This window comes from Thermobia domestica, chromosome 8 (assembly GCF_964235325.1).
Source record: "Thermobia domestica chromosome 8, izTheDome1.hap1.1, whole genome shotgun sequence".
NCBI classification, from domain to species: Eukaryota; Metazoa; Arthropoda; class Insecta; order Zygentoma; family Lepismatidae; genus Thermobia; species Thermobia domestica.
In genome coordinates, this window is record NC_137461.1 from 61,429,376 (window position 1) to 61,446,487 (window position 17,112).

At 36.7% G+C, this 17,112-nt stretch overlaps 1 protein-coding gene across 1 annotated transcript in view; it reads left to right on the forward strand.

Moving 5' to 3' along the window:
* Window positions 1-915: 915 nt before the first annotated feature.
* The window catches only part of chic (profilin chickadee), a 31,850-nt gene continuing 15,653 nt past the window's right edge, over window positions 916-17,112 (forward strand). The window contains exon 1 of the mRNA XM_081768528.1: window positions 916-1,119. Coding sequence (XP_081624654.1) covers window positions 1,009-1,119 — 111 coding nt within the window. The 5' untranslated portion in view covers window positions 916-1,008. The remainder of the gene's footprint in view (window positions 1,120-17,112) is intronic.

Sequence of the window (17,112 nt, forward strand, 5' to 3'; positions counted from 1 at the left end):
TAATAATAATAATAATAATAATAATAATAATAATAATAATAATAATAATAATAGTAATAGTAATAACCCTTCCCTTTTTGCATCATACATTTTGTGAAAAGTGATTAAATGGAAGATCAAGTGCTGTCCAATCTGTTTATCACCGAAGAGCTTGAGCGGGATAAACTTGCCATACGATGTCGCTAGTTTGCTATCTATGGGGTCTGAGACTGTGGAAGGTGACTGACTGCATGCCAAATGAAAGATGGAATGGGAAACCGCTCGGAGATGTGAGGGCAAGTCAGCTAAAGATGCCATTCATAGTTCTGAGTTCGAATACCACTCATGCGCGCATCACGTCATTGACAGTTTCTCTGAGCAGCTGTATCATTGAGCTGAAATTACCACAATAGATCTATATGAAGTTATTTACGGGTTAGAAGAAATATTATGTGAAACTTAAATACTGTACTTTCCTTAGTAATCTTGGGTGTGTGCAAATAATGAAAATTGTCATGCTCTCTGGCTCCTTTTTTTGTTTTGTTTTTTTGTTTATGTTTATATTTAAAAATAAATAAGTGCTATAATTGATTCTTTCTGACTTTCCTTTATTTCGATAATAAAAAAATCATATTTCACGTAAAAATATATTAACGCGCGCAATTCAGTAATAACAGTACTAATACAACTCGGAACATGTTTTTTGATGACTAATTTTTCAGCTTATCAAAGGAAGGCTTTGGGCCTAAAAGTAGTTCCCTTCTTTAATTTATATATTTCAAATAATGCACTTACCACATATGATACATTTTCCCAATATAAAAAATATATATACTGAAATCCTAATAAGAAACCATAATTCAATAATCAGAAAACATTATTGACAGATGGATGAATCACCTTGCGGAGTGATATTATACGTCCCAAGTAAAACTGGGACTACTTCTTTCAGCCAGCAGTAGTGGCAAGAAGAAGTAGGTGATAGTAGCTTTGTGTGCATAAGACAGTTTAACAAATTATTGAAGCATCATGAGCTGGCAGGATTACGTTGACAAGCAATTGCTTGCATCTCGGTGTGTAACCAAAGCAGCCATAGCAGGCCATGATGGAAATGTATGGGCAAAATCAGACGGATTTGAAGTAAGTACAAAACTTCTTTAGTAATCTGACCACCATGCTTGTACAGCAAGGTGACTACCATGATGCATTGACAGTCTTCGTACAAAGTGACATTGACAAGATTTTGTGTGACGAACTATTTGTGATTCTTATTTGAAATGAAGCTTGGGAGAAAATATTATTAAAATAATACGAAAATCGGTGGTAGTGCGGCAATTTGTTTTATTGTTTCATGTTCATTTCGTTCTGTTGAAGGAGGGGTGTGGGCTTCAAGAATGTACGTGAATTATTCGTAATACGGGGGAAAAGGGTAAGTTATAATGTGTCGAGTCTTTATAGTAGAAAGTTTAAATTGAACATTGAAATGAGTAAGTCAGTTTTGCTCAGCTAGTTAGCATATTTGGGAAAGATTGATAATATGCCGGCATTAAGCCTAACGGTCTTGATAGTCTCGATCCGGCTCAAGATGGCGGATCTTGTCCGACGTGGTGAATGAGATCGTTGCCGCAAGGCGATCATCATGTTAAAGTTAAGAGTTTTCTCAAAACTAGTTTTCCGGTGATTAATATGCTGGTATAATGAATTAACGGAGTAGAGTGCCCTATATTTTTTGTATATTGATGTCTGTTAACAATATGTAAGTGTGAAGAAAATTATTCTAGGTTTTAAATACGGCAAAAGCTGCGAGAGCTTTGTGTGTGTAGGCTTATATATGAAGCTAGGACATTTTTTAAAGGAAGTCAATGAACATTTCTCTGTGAGAAAGATTGAAATGAACTTCATGGTTTTAATGTTGATTTTGTCTGTGGGTTGCGTGTTCGAATTTTATACTGACATTTGCTCACTGGGTACGATGAATCACTATTTCATTCAGAAATACCGTCCATGAAAGTTTGTGTGATTAAGTTTCTAAACTTACCGGTGGATTGTTTCAGTGTTAGCGGTATTGATGTATCACTTTCCTAATTAACTGCAAAATTACGGTTAATCTTGTAGTGGTCATTTTTTCTTTCCAAAAGGGAATATTTGTCTTCGAGAAAGACTGTACTAGTATGTGAATGTTCGTTTATTTCGAAGGGTTTCAATATATGTACACTTCGTATGTTGCTAATAGGAGTTCGCTGTGTTATCTAAATTGCATTCACACAACCGCACAGATTTCGATTTACGAGATTGGGCACGTTTTATTAGGTTTCCTAAGTTTGGACTTACCTGTGAATATTTGTTCGTGAGCTTGCCCTGAGAAGTTAGCATTCAAGAGCTGGTGCAGTCTTACTATACGGATCCATAGATTGTAAAATGTACAGAAAAATTAGGACAAGTCAATAATTTGCCCATTTTCCTGTTGAGAACTGAACTCAGCCAACCCCTGCGGGGCTTCTAACCCATTCCTCCTACTACACTGTATACTATGGATCCGTATAGTAAAACTGCACGCAAGAACTAATTCAGTGTAGATAATCGTGTTAGCAGGTATGTAGGGATGTCGGAATGGTGATTCTTCGGTGGTAGAGGAACAGTAGACCTCAGTTTAAAGTAAATTCGCTTGTTCGTAGTTTTTCAGTAACTTTTTCTTTTTACTATTTTTTTTTTCTTCTCTGTAATAGGTTCTACGTATGTAATCATTACATTGTTTAATACCGGTTTAGTCCGAGACAGCTGTCATTGATTTTCGAGCTAACATTGCCATTCTGTCAACTTCCTTGCATATATTATTTACTGTTGCATATTAATACTATTATCTTCTAATAGTGTTAATACTTGGTCTCTGTAGTTGTGATTTCGTAGGGTGCCTGACTTCATACTTGACCAGCTACAACCATTGGCGGCTTTAGCGGGTAGGCACGGCCTACTCACATTTTGAAAAAAATATGTAAATGCAAAAGGATACAATGAAAAGCAAATGTATTTTCCACTATTTGTATTAATGATAGATAATTGTTTAATAAATAGCGTAAACCTTTACTTTAAAAATAATTTCCTACTGTCGTTAATCAAATGTGTAGGCTATGTATCCATAGCGAGGGAACGGGCCTACCCAAAATTAGACCAAAAGCCGCCCCTGTCTACAACAGTACAATTTATTTTGAGTGCAGATTCGGACGAAAAAGAAGAGCCAAAGATTTACTTTTTGTGTAAAAGTATTTATTCGAGCTTTAGCTTCAATTGTAGATCCTCATCGTGAATTAGCTTTCAGAATTGTTTGCTCTTGCACGAAGTAGCTTCACGTACAATATAACTGCCATTTCTGGAGTTTGACTAACAAAATTCTATTATTATTTCTTCCTTTTCCTGCACGTCGGATTGTTGTTCGTGTTTAGAATTTGGATGTTCATATTAAATAAATTGATATAGAAGAATGTTAAATTCTAAATATAGGTAACAGTCCTAGATGCATGGTAGGAGTTTGATTCCGAATAATGCACCCTATAGCAAGTATTGGCAAGTGAACAGAAGTTCTAGTTTGTATTTAAATTGCCAATAATTCTGTGGAACAGTCGGACTTTACAACAACCTCAAAGGTACTCGCTTTTGCTTCTCAGAATTCTTACAGATCGTAAAGATGTTTGGTAAGGATAGTCTGTACAAATTAGATGTTTGCACTCATGACTTAGTGCATTGGCTAGTGCACTCATAACTAAACTTTTGGGTGTTTTCTCCCCCAAATCGCTTGGTAGTGGTTATGGTTTGATATTTGTGACTGTCATGGGAAAAAATAGTGTGGATATGATATAAAAACTACAGTGCTTAAAACAGGTGGCCACGAATGCTCTCTATCAGTCAGGGCGGGGGCACAGCAAGGGAGACTCGAGCGGAGCGAGGAAGTGCGTCCGTAGGGTACAGGCGCGTCAGCGATGGTGGGTATATACACAAACAAGATGCAGCGGCTTACTGTAAGTGACTGCCGGCTTCGGAGCTTTCGATGATTTGACGGCGATACTAGATGCCATCCAAATTTTTGACCAAAGCAGTTTTTTGCGTTGAACATTCGTTGGGCAGTTCTAGTATAGAAAAGTAGTTCGTTGAAACTGCAGGACCCGCAGTTTTTTATATTTATATATGAATGCCGTAATTGTTTTTCATGACTTAATGGCAGGAGATAGCTCTTTTTGCTCATTGACATATTTTCAGAAGTGTGCACAATTTCTAAAGTACACAAGCTAGAAGAAATTTTTTAAGTATAAACTTCTGTTCATTGGAGATATATATATGAGGGAAGAGTGCGTTTTAAGGAGAAAGCTTGTCCCTATATTTTCGGTCTAAGTTAGGTGTTTGTAATTGTAGTACAATATGGGATAATGTATTACTGTTTAAATCTGGAAATCAGCTGAAATTGTGGTCAATTAGTGGTACTCAAAAGTACTAATTCAAAGTAGCTTATTGCTAAACGTGAGTTATGATATCCTGGTTTAGTTTGTTTTCGGTATGCAACAGGAGGTTAGTACATGCATGTGAAGTTCAGTTGACAACAAAAGTGGCAGTCTTAAATTTTCTCCGTGCCTTCAAATTACTCAAAGGTAATCAAATAAAATTTAACGCGAACTAAAATTGTAAATTTCCAGACTTTTTGAAAGTTTCCCCCCGAGTCATGTGGGAGGTATAAAGGACACAATTTTCGTAATCTACCACACCAATTTCTTCGGTTCAACTTCAAGATTTATCTCTAGATAGGATGGTAGTTTCTTTGAGCTCCCTAGTTAACCGAATTAGTCAGTGGTAAGGCAGCGCTATGGCAACGTACTGCAATTGCGAACATATTGAGTCTTGAGAGCACGAATGTCATGTGTTTAATTTTTCTCAATATTTACTTTGTCAGCTGTTTCGATAGCTTGATACCTGCTATGATAGTTTGATGTACTAGCATGCGTCAAAATGCTTAACTTAATCTCGAATGCTCAACTGTTTGTCACAATCCTGATTTTTGCCTCTTATTTTGAATTTTAGAAACAGTCTCCTAAAAAGTTTAGATAATTGGTCTGACATTTGTTCTCTCAAGACTCTATATTAGTTTGATTAATTATGCAAGGAGCAGGAATGAAGTATCTCTTCATTATTCAGGCACTGTACACGTTCTCTAAATATAACCATTTATAAAAACAGTTCTAGATTTCGGCGATTGCGCTTTTCTCGCACTGGACTTACGATATTGTGCTTTAGTACTTATTTTTCTTGATGCAGACATCTTTCTCCCTAGATTTAACTTACCATTAAATTATTTATCCACATTACTGTTAAAACTTTTCTTTGTATTGCTTTATTTGCATGAATGTTACATCAGTGACGTTGGAGGTTGTCATTTAAAGTTAGTGGGGAAGTTATTGCAAGAGTACGCAGGCTAAAATGAATTCAGTACATTGGCAGTGAGGAGGAGTCAATATGACACTTGGAGAATTAAATTCACAGTTATAGCATCACACGTTATGTAAATTTATTAGTGATATCCATTATTCAGGAATGAATCTTATGTACTTTTAAGTAAAATGAGTGAATAAAATCATTGTTTAATATAGCACATGCTTTGCCACTTGATTGAGGTTAAGGATACGAGCAAATGAAAAATTTAATAGTATTGTGCAAATTGACTTACCTGCCAGTGCATGATCAAATTATTAGCATAATTTGTGTAGCTAGTTGGTGACGAGATAATAGTACATATGTGTAAAGTTGTGCAGTCACTAGAAATACTTGATTAGGATATTTAAAAGAGACATTCCATATTAAATTTTCGCAGCGTTTGCGATACTGTTAGGTAGATAATGATGTTAAGTAGGAGTTTCCTTTGTAATCCCTTGAATCTTAAATCTTGAACTTTGCACTACCAAACAGGAGCAGCAGGAAGATGTAGGTGACTGAAAGCTTTTAATAGACTAGGTGAAGTCTGGAAATAAAGTTGCTGCTAATAATTCTTCGGATCACACTTACATAATTTAAAAAAAAAAAAAAAAAATATATATTAGGGTGGAACTAGGTTTTACAAAAGGGGGTAAAGCGAAATGATAGTGTAAGAAGCCCGTTCTGACCTAAACTAATTAATTTGTATATTCTCACATTGCTTGGTGAATATTTTAGGAGTTAGCCATGAATTGTCGGAGTTTTTGCAGGTTATTATTGATTGACTGGATTCAATAAGTATCATTAGTAGTGGGTGAAGAGTGTGATTATCACTGGGTTCAGTGATAAGTACATAGTTGGAACACATTAGTATACTGTACGAATAATTCTATGGTGTCATTCATTAGGGAAATTCCATTTGAAGTTAATCAGCCTTGGGGGAAATATGTACATGAGATTTCTGAAATTTTTACATGCTGCGTTGTTTGGAATAAGTTAAGAAAACTATAATGTATGACGCAGTACTTCCAGAGATGTTGTCTGAAAATTTTTACCTGTGGATCATATGAGAAATATGTGAGCAACATAAATTTACAGAATTCAGTGACTTTGGTAAAATGTAGCGATGATGATTCAAAAATAGTTTAAGCAGTGTGGTTTTTCATTCCATGATGTGAATCTTCTTTGTCATAATCTCACTAATAGAATTAAGAAGATGAAAGAAAGGAAAAAAGGGAGGGCGCTAATAAAAGTTCAGAAAACCCAATTTGAATCATGCTCCCAAGGTTGGGAACCAGTACTTGGAATGCAAGGAAGTACAGTAAAAGTAAACATTATATGTAACTCGACATGCGAAGAAACAGACTATCTATTTTAATCACGCAGTCATGCCCTAGGTACGGCTAATTGCTGTGGTAATATCAATCAGCATGATTCGTGTTGATAGGACTGTCAGTGTCACACTTCGTGGTAGTAGTAGCAGTATCAAGAGGATGCACAATGTGGGTTTAGGAAAACTAAATGTCTGTTTCGTGTTTACAATCTTTTGAGAGCACAGACCAGCCATCAAAATTCACGTGCGTATGTGACAAAACTATGAATATTGTGGAAAATTTCTGCATTTTCCTTTGTATGTTAAGATTTTTTTGCTCACAGACGTGGGGTATGACTTCAGCACAGTTTTCTTAGAAAGTGGGAGTAACCGTATAGGGTTGTTCCAGGAATGGTTCTGGTGTCTAAACCTCTGAGAGGCGTTTATTCTTGAAGATGCTCATTATTTGTACGAAATGAGAAGTAAGCTAATGTTCTTAACTGCTCGATTGTACAAATACCTGGGTGTCCATTTGTTCATCTAATGTGTTTTGTAGCCTTCTGTTACAATCAGAGACCATGTACGTGATGTCGGGGGAAGAGCATGAAAATTTTCGTATTCATTAATCGTCCGTCTTTAGTCGAAAGGTCATGACCATGGGATGTTACGAAAAAAGTCACTTTCTGTAGTAGGCACAAATGGGTGGATTGTGGCGTGAGGCCAGTAATACCATTGAATTATCGTATTAACAATGTATAACTTCCTACAGATATTAAGAAATTCAAACTTCAATGCATTAATTCATGTTCGTGATAGTTTCATGCCCTGTTTTGCATTGACTTAGTCTTGTCATCTGTTTTTCACGAAAACCGTCCATAAAGTTATATATATTCATAAGTTTCTAAACTACGGCGGCCTGTGGCCACCCAGTGTACCTGTCATCCAGCATATTACTGTATACAAAGTGTACTCAATAGTACCATGCAGGGGAGTAGTACCTGGGCAGTTTTAACATTTAGATGGCATTCACTTGTTGGATTGCTGCATAGTTTTGTGAACATTCCTCACATGTAAGGATGTACAGTTTTTTCGTACATCAACTTAAAGGATGGGGATAATTCGTGGTTCATTACATGTACAAAATTTGGAAACATGTACTGCATTATGTATGTGCTTATTTTGAAAAAAAATTCTAGTGAATTTTTAACAATATATAACTAAATGAACATATGGAAACAAATTTTCCCTGCCCATGTGTATCTTAAGTGACACTTCCCTGCCATTGGCAATCCTGTAGACACATACGTACAATTTCTCAATTTTTCTAAAAGTATTGTTACAAATCACCTTTTTGGACACCTATGTATTTTCGGTCGATGTTCAAGGTATTTTATTTGCTGTTTTCGTAATGCTTACCCCAAACGATTGTTGCATATAAAATTTGAGAGCGTTTTTTCTTGACGCTCACCCCATATATATATTTAAACCAAGGTGGTTTAAACCAAAAAGCGAAAAAATGTTCGTAAAAGTGTGTGTTCGTAAAATCTTGGACACTCTTTGTGGGTTATCACGTTTCACTCCTGTATATTATTCGTATTATATTCAGACCTAAATTCCCCATTCATTACTCAAAGGGATTATACTACAAAAGCAACTTTTGTTTATTGTATAAGTTTATGAATGTTTGTGATTTTTTTTCTTTATATAGTTTATTGTTATTATGCAGTTGCGATCAAAGAAATTCTAAATATCGTTTCGTTTTAATAATGTTTACTATCAATAAAATACATCGAAATGCCATACTTGGTGGTGGTGGGTCATCAAACCGCAGAGAGGAATTTATTGAAATCAGAAGTATTTTGGATATCTATTTATGTATAAATGGGTCAAAGTGGACTTAAATAATTCGTATCTTTATTCACTTTTCGTATTGATACGCCAATTAAGTCGTTGTATTTAACTTGGACTAATAAAAGACGTAGTGAACTAACTTGGACTAAATTAGTTCTTCTGTACTCTGCAGTATTTTGAAATTGTCCATATGTAAATCTGTATAATGGTTTCACTTGTTTAACTATTTATCTTTTTGTTCTTCTGAAATGACTCTTGACAATTATATTAACAAGTATGTAAAGATCAGTACAACGTATTTTTATCAGGTATCCTTCGTGAGTGAGTCGGCAGACGTATCGCAGTTGTGGCCAATTAGTCCCGGTTTCGAGTCCAAATGAAGGACAATTTCCTTCGGATGGAAGCCGAGAAACAGTTGGATTCCGCTTTGTGACCCCTTCCAACATAACCCGGTTGTTGCATAATAGCACCAAGGCGAAGCACTTATTTTTGTCCATATGTGATATAAATACATAGAGCAAATTATTTAGACCAAAAAAAGAAAAAAAAATAAATAAAATAAAATAAAAAGAAATGGTTTAAAGAAAAAAAGAAACAACCTTTTTTGTTTCTTCAATAAAAACCATGGTTTTTGCCAACCCTGCTACCTAGGTATATATCTCCGGGAAAGGGTTTTATGATCAGTTCTACCAGGGTTGCTTGATTTAAACAAAACTGGAAAAGAGCCACAAATTGTGTGGATTCATTGTGACATTCACTCATCTCGAACCATGTGGATATTTTCCTCATACATCACAAACCTAGTAAACGTGAATGTAAGAATTTATTGAAATCAAATGTATTTTTTTCATATGTAGATGTATGAAAGTTCAGAGCCATAGTGAACTCATTCAAGTGATTCGTATCTATATTTACTTCTATTAATATGCAAGTTAAGTCCCTTTCTGTATTGACTGAGTGAACTCTTGGGCTAAATTAGCTTTTTAAGATAGTCCAACTGGCTCTTAAATATTGTCTGGTATAAAAGATCAGAACAAGATTTCTATCAAGTATCCTTCATGGATAAGTTGGTAGAGTAGTCTTTGTAATGAAGATCCTGTGTTGGTCCAGATGGAGAGTAATTTCTCTGCAAACAGTAATGGTTTGGATCCCAGCTTGAGTTTAGGATTGCTAGGTTTTTCAGAGAAGGGGGGGGGGGAATTAGATCTTACGATTTTTAGGAAAAAGCTGAAGATACGTGATATTTTATTTAGAATGTACGTAAACACAGCCGGTATGTTACCATAGTATCGCATAGTTTTCATTGGAAATAGGATTGTTTAGAGTTGCATTAATAACAATTACAACACGAAACACAAAGCGATTCGCAGTAGAAGAATGTGTAGCTTAGATTCCGCATTAAGCAATAAGTTCTCGTGTTACATAAACTCGGTGCTGAAAGAGACCTTACATACAAATCGAACCAAGTACATGACATAAATCTTTGTTACTTCTCAGCTGTATTTTAATGAAGATTGCATCTCTTCATTGTTTACATTTAGAAAATACGTGGGAATTCTGCTTGCATTAATTCACAGTAGCGTGTATTGCTGGACATCAGTATATCACGATCGAGTTAAACTGTGATAATGTCGAGACAATACGAAAACCAAATGGTTAGGGTGTCTGCTAAATAGGATGTAAAACTTAACTGATGCATTGTCTTTCTAAATGCTAAGTTACATTTTTGGGTTATGCTAAGTATGAGATCAGTTTCATCTGCTTTAAGTCGCACAAACAGATGTACAGGACTATTTAAGAAAATTAAGTCTTTATCGGGGAAAATAAAAACATCACGTAGAACTTAGGGGAAGAACGTAAGTTCCGGCAACCCTATTTAAGCTTGTAGTTCGTCCTTCATAACCTCGTTGTTGCATAAGGATGTTAAAGCTAAACTTATTTGTATCTATGTGTAATCTGAATAAACAGAGCAGATCTATTTAAACCAAAGAAATGTGGTTTTGGGTTTAAATAAACGTTTTGCCAATCTTTGTTTCTATAGTCCACTTTCACACTTCAATACTTTTAATTGAACGTATAGAACACATATTTTACAACAAATTACTAATCTGTGCGTTCGTACAGTAATGGCAGATTTAAACTTCTCGTGTATTTCGAGCGTAAATCTCAGAATTTAGCTTAAAGCATCTCGAGGGTGAGCGTTGGAGATTTACGTTTGTAATATAAATTTGAGTATAAATTACTTACACGTAGGAACACACAGGTTAATAGTTTCGATAGAACTTCAGAACACTAGGTACATCCTGATTATTATTTTTAAAATTTTAATTTTGTTTGTTGGAGGGGGTGGGATACTAGTATTTTTTTCAGGTGTACTACATTGATCACTTCTACATTCGACATAGTAGTAATTCCCGACGTTATTTAAATACTAGAAGTGGGGGTCAGGGAACATTTCTCGTATTCCACTTTTATGGTTAACTTACTCGTTGCAGTGTGAATGAGTTTATTAAAAGTATTGGAAGTTTGGTATGGTGGTTTCGATCCATAAAGATACATTGTTGCTTGTGGTACTATAAATCTGTATTGCGCGATCTTTTCAGTTGATTTTGTGGTTTTAATATCAGTATTACATTAGGTAAGGCATGCATACATGAGTAGTCTAACGTGGAGAATGATTTTCGCGAATGCAGTTTATAATTTTTATATAAAATCAGTATTGGGTCATTCCACGCCAAATCATCACAGCTCCCAACCCGACCATCTCCGATTGACATGAAAGTCGGTGAAAAGTGAAAATACATGAAGTTATACACACACGTAAAATTTGACTACTCACTGATGTACGATGTCCATACAGCAGTGCTGCCAACTTGAGAAAAAATGCAAAATTTGACCTCGGGTGCTCTGCAAAAATAAATCATAACTTCGCTTCTAATTGAGATAGAAACTTCATATTGGTCTTATTTTGAAGCTAAAGGAGCATAGTATCTATTAAAAATAGTTACAGTTCAAAATATTGTATTTTTGTTTTCAAGGTCAAAAGGCGTAACCTTTGACCTTGAATATCTCAGAAAATGTATCTTGCTTTTCATTGTAGAAAAAATATAATTAACAGTAAAATATCATCTCTTTTTGGTATATATTTCATTTTGGGAAGGCTATGGGAACAGGAGTAAAAAAAAAATCCTGAAAGCATAATACTGCAGATTAAATTGAGTACTTTAACATTTATGTATGGAACGTACCTAATAGAAGGATGAAATGTAATGCTGTATACAACACGCAATGAAACTTATCAGCAAAAAACAAGTTATTGCCTCCTCCTCTGTAGTGCTTCTTCTGAACTTTGAGTGTCCACAGCAGTTAAAGTGTAAGTTCGCCCAGTTGCAGTACGTGGATCAACCTTAATGAGAACTTGTTCACTTGGAATGTTCAATATGTCTGGATGTGGAGGATACACATATGATGGTGATGGCCCTTCGGGATGTAGGAAATTGATCAAAACCTCTTGTGATGTTACATCTACATTCATGACAACCTAACCACCAGGTATCATTATAGATACAAGTCACAAAACCTTTAATTTCCTCCAACGGCAATGTTTCATGCGGGCTATTTGTTTCCTGCACAGTATTGGTTGTCTGTTGAAAACCTCTTGATTACTAATTCATTCCTTGTTCCTGGGATGAAAGCATGAAATGCGTGAGTTCCAGGTATTGGTCTTGCTTCTTCATGTCGACTGTGAAGCATCCGCCCATTTTCCACGATTTCATTTTGGCACACATATACAAAGTTCATATTCTTGATATTGCCTTTTGTCCACTCAAACAGTTGTCGTGGAGTTATAATTTGATCAGTATAGATACGTTGCAAACTTGCCCTAGCGGCTAGTCTCTTGACAGTTTTCCACCTAGTCCGTCACATGAATTCTTGCCATGCGATACGGCAAAGAAGTGCCACTCCGCTGGAATCCCAAAGTCAAATTTGTGGTGTACCAGTTTTGAAAAGTTTTTTTTCTGTTCTTGTATTGGCCTGCACATCCATCTGAGAAATATATCTTAGTTACATGTTGAATATTCTATTTTAGAAATTGAATGAGATGCCTTTGAAATGTATGTACAGCTATTGTAGTGTGTTGCAAACAATCTGAAATAACTACTAAATTTATACATGCCAATTCCCCTGCAGGCATTTCTCTGTAGTAAATGGCAGATGGATGTATTGTTGCTTGGGCATTGTTCCAGTGGAAACCCTGCACCTCGTCTTGTAGTATGAACGAATAATTTTCAGCAAAATCACACAACATAATTATTTCACCCACCTGTATGTGAAATATCTTCTCTTGGCAGTATGACTCTTCCTTCATTCTCATCTTCTTGATGGGTGATGCACCGACACTACTCATACTTTCATTTAATGACCGCATAGCAGATTCAGTCTTGTATGTGTCCACGTCGATATCACTTTCATCAGTTGATGTGCTCGGTTCTTCCTCATAAGTTCCTTTGATTTTCTTCCTACAGTTGTCACAAATCATTTGTTCACTAGTCACATGTGGTAGTTTTTCTATCATCCACGGTAGCACCTTCCGTAATTGCTTTCTATTGCTCTTGCGCCCTTTCAATTCAAAAGGGTTGCAGCACTGTGTCTGTATGTACTTCTTCATTTTCATGCACTTTTTCGAACTATTACTCCTTACGGAAGCACTAGTCTTTTAATCACTTTTGCCCTCCACAGAAGATTGAGCAGGACTAAGTTTGCTTCGCAAACTAGCAGTGCATCAAGGGAATGATAAAGAGAGAGTGTGAACTTGTGTTATGCATGTTTGGTGCGATTATAGTTTACTAGTGTCATTTCACATGCCAAAACATAACATAACAAAAAAAAAAAAAAGCTACACTCATACTTTCTATTTGTTTTTACTCCTGTTCCCATAGCCTTCCCAAAATGAAATTTATACCAAAAAGAGATGGTATTTTACTGTTAATTATATTTTTTCTACAATGAAAATCGAGATACATTTTCTGATATATTCAAGGTCAAAGGTTACACCTTTTGACCTTAACAAAAACACAATATTTTGAACTGTAACTATTTTTAATAGATACTATGCCCCTTTAGCTTCAAAATGAGAGCAATATGAAGTTTCTACCTCAATTAGAAGCGAATTTGATTTATTTTTGCAGAGCACCCGAGGTCAAATTTTGCATTTTTTCTCAAGTTGGCAACACTGCTGTATGGACATCGTACATCAGTGAGGGGTAAAATTTTACGTGTGTGTACAACTTCATGTATTTTCACTTTTCACCGAATTTCATGTCAATCGGAGATGGTCGGGTTGAAAAGTACACTTTTTTGTGATTTGGCATGGAATGACCCTATTCTCCTACAGTTTGTGGTTCCTGATGGATAGTGGGCAATACTTTTGAGCTTTTAGGCCCTTGACTCACACCATGAAGTTCCTTCTTTACTGTACAAAAATTTGTTGTTGGTGTAAATGTCGAATATATGGGTGTAAAATCAACCTCACCAATCTTGACATAATGCGCCAACAAAACAGTATTCCAATAGAACTTGAATGGGAATTATTAGAGTTTGACGCAGTATGAGTTTTGCTTTCCGATCTTCCTCATTTTTTGTTTCTGAAATCTGAAGAATAGGATGTATTTATGAGATTAACTTCACTTGTGGTGTTGTACAGTATAAGGAAATAATTGGCAACTTCGTAAGTCTGCTTTTAATGCAGTATGGTAAATATTTTATTTCTCGGTAGCTGCTGGCTAGATCTCAACGAAATTCAATAAATGAGTAAAACTAAAGATTGCTACATTTCTTTGCCAGGCTTCCACATGCTTGACTCTACACCAGAGGTTGTTTTACAGATTTGGCCGCCGGGAGTTTTCAGTTTTTTATTTTAATTTTAAATAACCTTCCTTCCTTATGCTTACAATGTATTGCTCTACATGTTTAAAATATAGTTTACTACACTTGAAAGGAAGTTGACACCAAATTGATTTTTCACTTTCGGAATATTCGGAAATCCTTTGGGGAGTCCCTTACTCGTTTCCACTTGTCTTATAGTTTAGGCATTTTTGATAACTAAAGGTATCACATCTAGTGTAATTCACCACACTGGTTTCTCCGGCGTCGTTGGTATCTGCGTTATGGCGCCCCATATATATATATATATATATATATATATATATATATATATATATATATACACAGATATTTCGGCGGCAACTTGAAAAGTACGCACTCTGCAGCATTTTTATATCTATAGGCTTTTTGGGTTTTAATGCATAATTACCTCTCAGGCGTTGCAAATGATATTTTGCAAGTCTGTATATTTTCCTTATTGGACTTCATAACTTTTGTAGTATTCTGATCACGTGATTGCTTATTCTTTTCTACTACGTATCTTGGCCCTTAGTGTCTAGTTACATACCCTAACGAGCATGTGGTTCCTGATTCGATTCCCGCTGGGTGAGCATATGAAATTAATGTATTACGGAGGTTAAACTCCAGTTTCAAGTTCCATGTAGCCTCGGTGCTGAAAATGGGATGTCGAACTTACACCTTCATATCTAAATTTTTTGTCTTCGGGCCACGGTGGCTTAGTTGTAGAGCGCTTACCTCTGGTGCATGGGGTTCTTGGTTCAGTCCCAGCTCGCGCCAAATGTGCTTTGTGGTGGACAGTGTGCGTGGGTTTTCTCGGTTCTCCCGTTTCGTCCCACTTCATTCTACAATTTCATTTCTTATACTATATCCTTTATCCTAGCAGACATAAGCGTTCGACGTAAAACTTAAGTTTCCTTTCATTTGTTTCTCTTTACCCCAAATTATGCCGCAATTCACTTTAAGTGCATAGTGTTCCTATATTGCCACCAACATTTATATATACCTAGTTACATCATAAATACTGTCAGTTTGGAGTGGCGCTGTAGGCATCCGCAATGGCACAGTGCTGCCATCTGTGTATAAAGCGGAAGATGCATGTAGTGTGTTTGATTGTTCATATTGTACTGAGTTCTGATGGAGTGGAGTGATTACGAAATCGTGTAGCAATAATTGCACTATACAAGGTCGGGAAGACAGCAGGTAAGATTTTCAACCCTCTGAAACCCCCTACAAATCAGCAAGAGATTCGTGTATCGCGCCATGCAGTGATACACCGAGACTGGAACGGCAGCTGACCGCGCAAGGAGTGGCAGACCACGAACGGTACGAACCCCGCAGGTCCAGAAAGCACTTGCAGCAAGAATTCTAAGAAATCCTGTTCGAACACAGTGATGACTGCCGAGATGAACAGCAGAAATTCCATGTCTCGTGTGCTTAGGAGTGACCTACGTCTACGGGCGGACTGGTCACTTTCTGACCCAAACATTGTCATCAGAGACTGTTGCGGCGTTACGCCAACAATCTGCACAGAAAGATTCTGTTCACTGACGAAAAGGTGTTCACAATTGAGCAGCTACAACGCCCAAAATGACCGTGTGTATGCCACGTCATCTACTGCAGCTGCTGAGGCAGCTTCAAGGGTTCAGGGGGCACATCATCCTGCCTCAGTGATGGTTTGGTGGGGAGTGAGCTACTCAGGCACAACCCAGCTGCATTTTTGCGAACAAGGTGTTAAAACATCTGCCAAGGTGTATCAGGACACTGCTAACACATGTAGTGAAACCACTGTCTGCTACCATGTTCCCTGGAGAAGGATGGGCCTTACAGCAGAATTTCGCTCCAGACCACAAAGCGAAAACAACCCAGGACTGGCTGGCACGGAACGTCTCCGACTTCATTTCTACCGCTGATTGGCCTTCTAGCACCCCGGAACTTAACCCGTTGGACTACAAACTTTGGGCAGTCCTTCAGACAAAGGTCTGCCATAAGCGGCATCCATCTGTGGACAGTGAAACCATCCTTGACCCGAGCAGTAAAGTATTTTCCCATGGACGTGGTGCGTAATGCCATTAACCAGTGGCCGGACAGATTTCGTACCTGCATCAAGGCCGGGGAGGGGGCATTTCGAAAAATTTGTGCGTCAGGTATACAACATATCAATGTAAAACGACCAAAATAAATTGCCTTGGTGTTAATACTCTTATTTACATTCAAACTTGACAGTAATTATGATATAACTAGCTATATTCCTCCTTTCTGCTCGTGGATCCAGTCATAGGTATCTCGGTCTTCACGTTCAAATTGTTTTATTTCCGAATGCAGTTTGAAATACTGCAAAGTACTGTATCACAGCACATAGTCAATAAGTGTTAGAAAGTAGCATAGATAAGTCAGTATTGTTATTTTTGAAAGTTTATAATTGCTTATGGGAGGCGCCATGTTTTTTGTCTTACTCATCGCGTAGTACTGGTTGTTGGATGTTAGAGTACGCCATTCAAAATTGCAAATAGTATAACTCAACGCTGACCCGTTGTGTACACTTGCAAAAGGCGGAAAACTAATCGCTTCTAATTGGAACCTATGCTATGTTAGAATTTTGTATATACTCCAATCCT